The 11,918-nt window shown below is 46.7% G+C and overlaps 1 protein-coding gene across 7 annotated transcripts in view; it reads right to left on the minus strand.

Annotated features, from left to right (window-relative positions):
* vgll2b (vestigial-like family member 2b) overlaps positions 1-5,755 on the minus strand; it is a 39,412-nt gene extending 33,657 nt beyond the window's left edge. The window contains exons 1-2 of one of the 7 annotated variants that reach the window (XM_072246596.1): positions 5,639-5,755; positions 2,778-3,036 (exon numbers count right to left, since the gene is read on the minus strand). In XM_072246596.1, coding sequence (XP_072102697.1) covers positions 2,778-3,036; positions 5,639-5,698 — 319 coding nt within the window. In that variant the 5' untranslated portion in view covers positions 5,699-5,755. Of the gene's footprint in view, positions 1-2,777; positions 3,037-3,236; positions 3,370-3,399; positions 3,458-3,919; positions 4,294-5,638 lie in introns of those variants that run through there. The other 6 variants (XM_072246597.1, XM_072246598.1, XM_072246600.1 and 3 more) reach the window with 6 other exon arrangements.
* Positions 5,756-11,918: the final 6,163 nt, after the last annotated feature.

The raw sequence follows: 11,918 nt of genomic DNA on the forward strand, positions 1-11,918 counted from the left end.
TGCGCCCTTGTTTGCCCAGGGAAAAAGTCTCTGCCTATCCGCTTGATCAATGCCTCCTATCATCTTGAACACCTCTTCCAGGTCACCCCTCATCCTGCTTCGCCCCAAGGAGAAAACAATGGGGGCAACTTGCGTTCAAAGTAGAAAATACACAGCTGGTCAGGCGGCGTGTGGAGAGAAACTATACTGACGTTCAGATTGATGGCCTTTCAGCAGAACAGCCATGGTTTCTAGGTGGACACAGAAGAGATTGCAGATGCTGAGACCTGAGGCAAGATACAACCTGCTGGAGGAACTCAGGAGGTTTGGGTCTAGCAGCATCTGGGGGTAGAGGTTGGGGGTGGGCGGGTGAAGAGAAAAATTTGTTTGGGGGTAATTTACCCTGCCAACAGGGTGCCACAGGGCAGCATGCTAGCGTAGTGGTCAGTACAATGCTTTACAGTACAAACAAGAGAAAATCTACAGATGCTGGAAATCCAAGTAGCACACACAGAATGCTGGAGGAACTCAGCAGGTCAGGCAGCATCTATGGAAAAAAGTACAGTCAACATTTCAGGCTGAGGCTCCTTCACAGGACTGGAGGAAAATAGATGAGGAGTCAGAGTAAAAGGGTGGGGCGAGGGGAGGGAGAAATACAAGGTGATAGGTGAAACTGGAAGGAAGGATGATGTATGGCATGAACATTGATTTCTCCAACTTCTCGTAATTCCCCCTCCCGCCCCTTTTCTATCTCCCATTCCCATTTCCCTCTCTCACCTTATTTTCTTGCCTACACATCACCTCCCTTTGGTAATCCTCAACTTTTCTCTTTCATCCATTGCCTTCTGTACTCTTTTAGATTACCCCTTCTCCAGCCCTGAATCTCTTTCACCAATCAACTTCCCAACCCTTTACTTCGCCCTTCCACCCCCTCCCATTTTTATTTATCATCTTGTGTTTCTCCCTCCTCCTCCCCCTGCCCTTTTACTCTGACTCCTCGTCTTTTTTCCTGCAGTCCTGCTGAAGGGTCTCGCCCAAAATGTTGACTGTACACTTTTCCATAGATGCTGCCTGGCCTGCTGAGTTCCTCCAGCATTTTGTGTGCTTTACAGCACAAGTAACCCAGGTTCAATTCCCGCCACAGCCTGTAAGGAGTTTGTACGTTCGTCCCGTGACTGCGTGAGTTTCCTCTGGGTGCTCCGGTTTCCTCCCACAGTCTAAAGACATATCAGTTGGTAGGTTAATTAGTCATTGTAAATTGTCCCAGGATTAGGCTAGGATTAAATCGGGGGATTGCTGGGTGGCATGACTCGAAGGGCCTATTCTGAGCTGCATCTCAATAAATAAATTAATAAATATATTTATATAGATGTTAGTGCTGTTACCCCACAGATCCAGTGGCACGGGTTCAATCCTGTGTGGAGGGTGCTGGCTGTGTGGAGATTGCATGCTCCCCCGTGACAATTTTGGGTTCCTTCCCTCACTCCAACAACGCTGGGTGTTGGTGGGTTCATTAGCTCCTGTGAATTGTCTCCCAGTGTGTTGTTGAGTGGCAGAATCTATGGGGCAATTGACGGGAAGGAGAGGGAACAGGTCATAGACACAGGAGGTTCTGCAGATGTTGAGCAACACACACACACACACACACACACACACACACACAAAATAGTGGACGAACTCAGCAAGGTCCATGGAGGGGAATAAACAGTAGACATCTAAAGATGAGCCTCCAAGAGGGCCACAACCTTGATGTACGGTTTGGAGACTTGCATGCTTCACTGACCCAGAGAGCTATGTTGGCTGGAGTCAGGGCTTTACCCTTTGGCTCTTGGTTGGGTCACCCATGCCAAACAGGTCATGGGGTGGAGGCCATACTAAGAGTGGTCCACCGGACCTCCAGGTTCGGGGGTTCAGCTCTGGGTCAAACACAGGTGTTACGGAAACAGCAATGAAGAATCTGCCTATATTTGTGCGACCAAGGACAGACAGAGATGGAGGATCTTCATTGCCGCCCTAAATGCCAGTGGATTAACAGGCAGTAAGTTTGAAGATAAGACCCTTCATCAGCCCTGAAATGTCGACTGTTTATTCCCCTCTCAGGGGTCCCCAACCTTTTTTATGCCATGGACCAATACCATTAAGCAAGGGGTCCATCGACCCCAGGTTCGGAACCCCTGGACAGAATGGTTTGCGAGGGAAATAGATGGGTGGATAGAATTATTCCCGGAGCCAACCCTCCTCTTCATACAACCATTAGAGAAGAGGTACAGGAGCGTGAAGACACACATCCAACGTTTGAGGAACAGCTTCTTCCCCTCCAATGTTAGATTTCTGAACCGATCCTTGAACGGTACCGCACTGGTTTTTTTGACTCCACGTTATTATAGCAGCCGTTTGCGTAACTCTGTTGCAGCGCCAGAGAAATCGGGTTCAGTTCCCGCCGCTGCCTGTATGTACATTTTTCCCGTGACCGCGCGTGTTTCCTCCGGGTGCTCTGGTTTCCTCCCACCTTCCAAAGACGCTAGGGTTTGCAGGTCAATTGGTCTTATAGGTGTAATTGGGCCGCCCCGGGCTCGTTGGCTCGGAAGGGCCCGTTACCGGTTTGTATCTCTAAAATATTTCCTATTGTAATTTATAGTTTTTTTAATGTATGGAGAAACCAGACATTAAAATGTATGCATAACAACAAATTTCACAAGACATGCCAGTGATTTTAAACCTGATTCTGTACCCAACAGGCCAAATGGTAGGAAAAGCAATACATTCCCCAGTGGACGGGGCATCGGGTCAGACGGTACCTGACGATTCCGGGCTCCCTTTCCCGGCTTTGCTGCTCCCGCTCTCCGGACTGTAGTTTCTCAAAGCTCGGGTGAAATGCTCGTCCACCAAAGCGCTGATGTCCCCGTTGAGGTAGGTGAACAAGACGCACTTGGAGTTGATGTACTCCGCCTCGGGTCTCTCCTTCTCCCTCACGGCATCCTCCTCACTTGGGACGGGGCTGTGACGCTCACCGACGTCCATCGACCCTCCCTGCGCTCCTGAGTAAACCGCGAAATTCTGGAAGAGTTTAGAGAGCGGGGTGTTAGAGCGGCACACGCTAAAGGACACGGCCCACGGCGGAGTGGGCGGACTGACCTCTGCAGACTTGGCTCAGCCGGGCAGTACGCGCCAAGTGGCAAACTTCAAGATGCTTAACAAGGAAATTCCGGACGTGGCGAAAACGCGCGGTACATATTTAAAACCGAAGTACTGTATACCAGTTGTACTACTAACGCCGACCCTGCGCTTTAATAAGCATTCAATCCGATTGGGGAAATGTTTCTCCGCCATGTCACTTTTACATTCCAAGTAGCAGGACGGGACAGCGAGAGGGGACTCCCTTTCGGGCACAGGCTTTGACCGCGCCGCTGGGATATATACCGAGGGGTAGGGGCGCTCACTCTGGGGTTAATCCTTCCCCGACACAGTGTCTTTCACAGGCTGGCAGCGTACTCACTCATTGGTTTGCAATATATATATATATACACACACACACACACACACAGGATTTCGGTACAAATCACAAGAAGTCTCTGTCAAACTGTGCGTCATTCACACAGGAAAGGGGAGAGGAGATTCCCCGTTCAAACGCAGTGATCCGTGTCTTTCAAAGAAATAAAAACAGGAATTGGACTTCTTAAAGCTAAAATTTAACTTCCAGGCCGATTGTAAGAAATAAGTCACAACGGGGCAACAACTTGCGGTTGGTAACCGAACAGCCCTTGGCGCCTCCCGGGATCGGGAGAGAGAAGAGGAGCGGGCGTCCAAGAGCGGCGACACCACGAGTCCACTTATGCCAAGCGGCTTTTTAAACCCGAAGCTTTAAAACAGAAATGACCGGTTAAAGGGACAGATTGCAACCGCCGGCAGGGCGGATCAATTCAATCACAGTGAATCTTACCTAACAGGAATCGAGCATTCTCCAACTGTCTCACCTAGTAACTAAATACTCCTGGCAAGAGACCGCTGCTGTAGTAACGAGAATGAGTAGTCGAACGGCCCGCTGCCCGAGCTGCTGTCCCACCTGTGTACACTGCGCCGGACTTTGAGGGCGTGTGCCGTACGTATGGTGCATGATATCCAGACAGCTCATGTTGAACGATTGGGTTGGAAGGGCTCCACGCTGAGACAGGTGGCCGCCTCGTGAGGCTTGGCTGGCTGCACAGCCTCGCCTAGTCCACTGACAGAAGGCTCGACATGTGAATGACAGTAACTCCGGCACACTAGCCCGCAGCAGCCGACGCGTACCCCCAAAGCATCGCAAACCCACATCCAGACGTCGGCTCCTCCCTGAGGCAAAGCGAACGCCAATGACCTGCGGCAGGGATGCGCGAACGGGAGGATTTTTCTAATGAGGGGGTGAGTGACAGCTCGACCTTTAACCACCGCGCCTCATACAAATTAAGTTCAGTTTACAATTGCAAACACGAGGAATTCTGCAGATGCTGGAAATTCAAGCAACACACATAAAAGTTGCTGGTGAACGCAGCAGGCCAGGCAGCATCTCTAGGAAGAGGTACAGTCGACGTTTCAGGCCGAGACCCTTCGTCAGGAGTTTACAATTGAATCGTTTAAGTTTTGTATGAGGGGAAACGCACTCAACGATTCAGGAACAACTTCTTCCCCTTTGCCATCCGATTCCTGAATGGACATTGAACCCATGAACACTACCTCACTGCATTTTTATTTTTGTACGACTTACCGAATTTAACTATTTAAAATATATAAACTTACTGCAATTCACAGTTTTCCCCTCTATTATCATGTATTGCATTGTACTGCTACCTCAAAGTCAACAAATTTCAGGACATGTGCCGATGATACTAAACCCGATTCTGTTTCTGCGAAGTAAACTATGAAAATGTCAAACGCCAGAGGACGTGCTATTAAGGTTAGAAGGGGAAAGTTTTTTTTTTAACGCGGAATGGTTAGTTAGTGGAAACGGTGTAAGAGGAGTTTTGACACATGGATATGGAAAGGGTTGGATCAGAATCAGATTTAATATCACCGGCATACGTCATGAGATTTGTTAACTTTGCGGCAGCAGTAGAATTCAATACAGGATAATGGAGAAAGAAAAACGTGAATTACAGTTTATAATATATAGTAGTTACATTAAATAAGTAGTGCAAAAATGGGAAAATAGTGAGGTAGTGTTCATAGGTTCAAAATCTATTCGGAGCGGCAGAAGCTGTTCCTGAATCGTTGAGTGTGTGCCTTCAGGCTCCTGTACCTCCTCCCTGATGGTAGTGATGAGAAGAGGGGTCTTCAGGCTCCTGTACCTCCTCCCTGATGGTAGTGATGAGAAGAGGGGTCTTCAGGCTCCTGTACCTCCTCCCTGATGGTAGCAATGAGAAGAGGGCATGATCTGAGTGGTGGTGGTGGGGGGTCCCTAATGATGGTTGCCACCTTTCTGAGGCATTGCTCCTTGAAGATGACCTCCTACGGAAGCTGGTGTCCATGACGGAGCTGACTGAGTTTACAATTCTCTGCAGTTTATTTCGATCCTGTGCAGTAGCCCTCTTCCCCCCACTCCACCCATACCAGATGGCGATGCAGCCAGTCAGAATGCTCTCCACGGTACATCTGTAGAAAATTTCCAGTGTTTCTGGTGACGTACCAAATCTCCACCAACTGCTAATGAAATATAGCCGCCGTCGCGCCTCCTTTGTAGCTGCATCGGCTTGTTTGTTGGGTCCAGGGTAGATGTTCGGAAATATTGACACCCTGGAAATTGGAATTCCTCACTCTGTCCACTTCTGATCCTTCTATGGAAATGTTCCTTCGTTTTCCCCATTCTGAAGTTCACAACGAGCTCTTTGGTCTTGCTGAGATTGCTGCGATACCACTCAGCCAGCTGATATGGAGGAGTGTATTTACCATAAAGATCAGCACAACTTTGTGGGCTCAATGACCTGACCAGTATTGTAGTGTTAAATGGCCTCTGAAAATAAAAAAAAAACATTGATTGTAAAGAACACTCACATTTCAATCTCATTCCATAAGTAGTTGTGGGGACTTGATACTTCTGGCTGCATCACCATCTGGTATGTATGGGGCGGGGCAACTACTACACAGTCAATGGATATTGAACCCAAGAACACTACCTCACTACTTTTTTATTTCTATTTTTGCACTACTTATTTAATTTAACAATATATATAATTCTCTCTCTCTCTCCCACTCTAAATCAGTTTTTCCTCTATTATTGTATTGCATTGTACCGCTGTCGCAAACTCAACAAAATTTCACGACATATGCCGATAGTGTTAAACCCGATTCTGATCTTGCCTTTACCTCATGGAAACAAAGCGTTTTATTTCTGATCAGCAGCTTCAGAAAGAAATGTTGACCCCCCAAAGGTAAAGAATAAGACGATGGGATGTTAAAAAAGAAGCATTACATTATTTTATGCGTGCTAATTTTAAAAAAATGCTCAAATTCGCTTCGCCCAATCTTTTGCGTCTCCCAATTTAGTTGTATCCGCGCTTCATATCTGCATAGCTTTTACAGTTTAAAATAACTTTTGTTTGTTAACCTCCTGGGTGGATAAATTAAAACAAACCAACGAAAGCCCCAAGTGCTTTAAGCCTTCGTTTCGAAAGAGCGCGGTCCTTGCAAAATCCACCAGCGAGCGGCAAATATCTTCTAATTAAAAAGTTAATTGTTGACTCAACTCTGGGTTACGAGTTCAGCAAACAAGCGAGTGACCTCTTGACAGCCCAACGACTCAGCGTGGCCGGGTTATCAATTTCAGGTCTGCTGCCGAACAGCATCTGATTATGTAAATTGTTGCTTATTAACGAGTAATTAATGTGCTGTTACCATAATCAGTCAAAATAGGATTTGCATAAATATGTATTTAAATAGCATTTCAATGTTATGTTGAAGTTGCATAAGGCGTTGGTAAGGCCTAATTTGGAGTATTGTGTGCTGTTTTGGACACCTACTTACAGGAAAGACGTAAATAAGGTTGCAAGAGTACGGAGAAACTCTACAATGATGTTGCCAATATAGGAGGACCTGTGTTATTTGGAAATTTTGAATAGGTTAGCCCTTTGTTCCTTCCAACATAGAAGACTGAGGGGATATTTGATAAAGGTATACCAAATTATGAGGGGTATTGGTAGGGTAAATGTAAGCAAGCTTTTTCCACTGAAGCAACACACATAAAAATTGCTGGTGAATGCAGCAGGCCAGGCAACATCCATGGGAAGAGGCACTGTCGACGTTTCAGGCCGAGACCCTTCGTCAGGACAGACCCTATGGTTGCTGCCTGGCCTGCTGCGTTCACCAGCAATTTTTATCTGTGTTGCTTGAAATTCCAGCATCTGCAGACTTCCTCGTGTTTGTGATTTACCACTGAAGTTGGGTGGGACTACAACCAGAGGCCATGGGTTAAGAGTGGAAGATGAAAAGTTCAAGGGGAGTATGAGGGGAAACTTCTTCACTCACAGGGTGGTGAGAGTGTGGAACGAGCTGCCAGCACGAGTGGAGCACGTGAGCTCGATTTCAATATTTAAGAGAAGTTTGGACGGGTACATGGATGGTAAAGGTGTGGAGGGTTGTGATCCCAGTGCAGATCGATGGGAGTAAGCAGTTTAAGTGGTTCAGCATGGACTAGATAGTGTCTTAGAAGAAATTCAACATAACATCCCAATTCCTGTACTCAGTGCATTCATTTATGAAGGCCAATGTGCCAAAAACTTTCTTTATGACCTTATCCACCTGTGATAGCCCTTTCAATGAATTACGGGCCTGTATTCCCAGATCCCTTTGTTCTATTACACTCCTCAGTCTCTTGGCGCTCACTGTGTAAGACCTACCCAAAGTGGTCCTCCCAAAGTGCAACATCTCAAACTTGCCTGCATTAATTTCCATTAAAATTTCCATTTTTCAGTCCATTTTTCCAGATCCCATTGCAAGCCATGAAAGTCTTCCTCACTGTCTACTACACCCCGAATCTTGGGCTCATCTGTAAATATGCTGATCTAGTTTACCAATTTATCATCCAGATCATTGATATAGAAGGCAAACAAAAATGGACCCAGAACCGATCCCTGTGGCACACCATTAGTCACAGGCCTCCAGTCAGAGAAGAAATCAACCGCTATGACTCTCTGGCTTCTCCCATGAAGTCAGTGTATAATCTTGAATACCTCTTGATCAAACCACCCATGCGGGACCTTGTCAAAGACTTTTAAAGTCTATGTAGACAACATCCACTGCCTTGCTTTTTATCAACTATCCTGGGAACTTGCTGGTAAAACTTGATAACTCAATAGGTTTGACAATTGCCCCCCCCCCCGTTCACACACCCCTCAGCACACCAGTCCAGATGCAGAGGCACCCAATGCTCCCTCAGCACCAATACCTCCCCTCCTCCCTTCTACCCCCTCCAATTCAACATGTGGATGAACAGCACAGGTTATCACTGTCTACCCCTCTTCCCTGCCCGACACCTACCATCCACACCTTCACATACCAACTGCTGTCGTCCAAATCTTCACCTCCCCCAGCCCCCACCCTTCACCAACTTCCCAGTCGTCATGGACACATCTTCAGTACTGAGTAGGTGAGAAGGGCTCTGGGGAAACTTAGACACTGTAAAGCATTGGGATTGGATGGTGTGAACTCCGAGGCCCTGAAGGAGTGTGCTGAGCAGCTGTGTGGAGTTCTCCAGCACATTTTCAGTGTGGGTCTCAGCCTGGAAAGGGTCCCGACGGTGTGGAAAACTTCATGTGTGGTCCCTGTACCCAAGAAGGGCCAACCAAAAGTCTTGAATGACTACCATCCAGGGCCCCAACCTCACACATCATGAAGACCCTAGAGAGGCTGGTCCTACCTCAACTCCCACCCCTGGTCAGATCAGCCCTCGATTCCCTGCAGTTTGCCTACCAGGAGTACATTAGAGTCGATGATACTGTCATCTACCTGCTGAACAGAGCCTACTCCCATTTGGATAAGCAGGGCAGCTCTGTGAGGATTATGTTTTTTGAGTTTTCAAGTGCCTTCAATATTACACAGTGCTCATTGCTAGGGGAAATACTCCATACAATGCAGATTGGCACTTTCATTGTATTCTAGATAAAGGACTACCTGGCTGGCAGACCACAGTTTGTGCGGCTTCAGAGCTGTGTGTCAGACATGGCTATAAGCAGCACTGGGGCCCCACAGGGGACTGTATTGGCTCTCTTCTTGTTTACCCTGTATATCTTGGACTTTAGATACCGAGTCATGCCATCCACAGAAATTCTCTGATGACTCAGCAATAGCTGGATGCATAAAGGGAGGATGGGAGGAAGAATACAAGGTCCTGTTGGAGGACTTTGTCAAGTGGTGCAAGCTGAATCATCTGCAACTCAACATTAGTAGGACAAAGGAGATGGTGATGGACTTTAGGAAGACTAAGCCTGCATTACTCTCTGTTACTGTTGATGGTGAGGACATGGATGTGGTGAGGACCTACAACTATGTGCAGATGCACCTGGTTGACAGATTTGAGTGGAGCACCAACGCAGAGGATGTGTACAAGAAGGGCCAGAGTTGCCTCTACTTCCTGAGAAGACTGAGATCCTTTGGAATATACAGGCCTCTCCTTCACATGTTCTACTAGTCTGTTGTTGCCAGTACAATATTCTATGTAGTGCTTGGGAAATGGCATCAACACGAGTGATGCCAGCTGGCTCAATAAACTGATTAGAAAGGCTGGCTCTGTTATAGGAGTCAAACTGGACACACCGGAGACTGTGATAGAACAAAGGACCCTACGGAAAATCCAGGCAATTCTGGACAACGTTTCTCAGCCTCTGCATGCCACCTTGGCTGAATAGAGGAACACTTTTAATAATAGACTGAGATAACTATGCTGCTCCAAAGAGCACTATATGAGGTCATTCTTACCCTTGGCCATCAGGCCCTACAGTGAGCCAACCTATAGCTGGGGAAGTGAGACTCCCTCCTGTTAGACTGTTTGTAGTAACTTATTTTTAATTCTTTCTACTTTTGTTTGAATACTTATATCTGTGCACTTGTAATGCTGTTGTGACACTGTGATTTCATTTGGGATCAATTAAGTATCCCTCTATGTATCTGTAAGATTGATTAGACACAACTTACAACCAAAGCCATGTTGGCCATACCTACTCTGTCCCTGTCAATCCATGTACTTAGATACTTGGATAGAGTGACACAGTAGTGTCGTAGTTAGCACAACGCTTTACAGTACAGGCAACACAGATTCAATTCCCACCGCTGTCTGTAAGGCGTTTGTACGTTCTCCCCGTGACCGCGTGGGTTTCCTCCGCCTGCTCAGGTTTTCTCCCCAGAGCCCAAAGATGTACCGGTTGGTAGATTAATTGGTCATTGTAAATTGTCCCACGATTAGGCTAGGATTAAATTGGGGATTGCTGGGTGGTGCGGCTCGAACGGCCGGAAGGGCCTGGTACGTGCTGTATCCAAGTAAGTAAATAAGTAAGTCAGTCCCTTAGAATATTCTTCAAAAACTTTCTCACTACTGCTGTCAGACTCACCGACCTTTAATTTCCTGACTTATTCTTTGAGCCTTTCTTGAACAACAGAACCACATTCATATCCTCTAATCTAACGGCACCTCACCTGCAGCTAAGGATGTTTAGTATCTCTGTCAGGCCCTTGTCATTTCTGTACTAGCTTCTCCTGGAGTCCGAGGGAACACTTTTTCAGGCCGTGGGGATTTATCTACACTAACTTGCTTCAAGACAACAAGCATCACCTCGCCTGTAATCTGTTCCATGACCTCGCTGCTGTACCTCGATGCACTGTCGTAATGAAACGATCAGTGTGGATAAGACCACAAGGCATAGGAGCAGAATTAGGCCATTCACCCCGTCGAGTCTGCTCCACCATTCCATCGTGCTGATCTCGGATCCCACTCAACCCCATACACCTGCCTTCTTGCCACAGCCTTTGTTGCCCTGACCGATCAGGAAACGATCAACTTCCGCCTTAAATATATGCATGGACTTGGCATCCACCACAGTCTGTGGTAGAGCATTCCGCAGATTTACTACTCTCCGGCTAAAAAAAATTCCTCCTTTCCTCTATTCTAAAGGCTATCACTTTAAATTTGAGTCTGTGCCCTATAGCTGGGGTCCCCAACCTTTTTTGCACCGCGGACCGGTTTAATATTGACAATATTCTTGCAGACCGGCCGACGGCGGTGGGGGAGTGGATGTGTTAATCATGACTGGAATATAGGTGATAAGTCAACTATAAGTCAGTTATAAGTGGCTAATACACTCAATTTCGTTTCTAAAAGGGTTTATCTAACGAAGTTAATATTAAACACACAGTGCATATTTTCCTCGCATGAATATAGTGATAAGTCAATTATAAGTCACTCATAAGTTAATAGCATCATAACATTTTAAGTAACGTTTGGATATTAAACACACAGTGCATATTTCCCCCGTATGAACATATGAAATCATTGCAACACATCAATATCGCTGAATCAGTGGGAGCCCTGGGCTTGTTTCCCTGCAACAAGATGAGGGGTGATGGAAGACAGCGATACTCGAAGGGGGTTCCTTATGTCCAGTCTATTCCGTGATTTAGTTTTCATTGCATTCGTTGCAGAAAACTCTGCTTCGCAGAGACATGATGTTGGAATGGAAGCAATGTTTTCAGTGCTTTCGTGGCTATCTCAGGATAATCAGCCTTGACTTTGATCCAGAATGCTGGCAGGGATGTTATGTAAAACATACTTTTCAGCCCACCGTCATTTGCAAGCTCAAGGAGTTGATCTTTTTCCCGCGCTGACGTGGATGATTCACCAGGGACATTCACAAATGGGTCAGGGACCCATTCCTTTGCATGTCTTGGGTCACTGATGACCTCGCGTGTGTTCAAGTTCAACA

Source organism: Mobula birostris, chromosome 29 (genome assembly GCF_030028105.1).
Source record: "Mobula birostris isolate sMobBir1 chromosome 29, sMobBir1.hap1, whole genome shotgun sequence".
In the NCBI taxonomy this organism is placed as follows: domain Eukaryota; kingdom Metazoa; phylum Chordata; class Chondrichthyes; order Myliobatiformes; family Myliobatidae; genus Mobula; species Mobula birostris.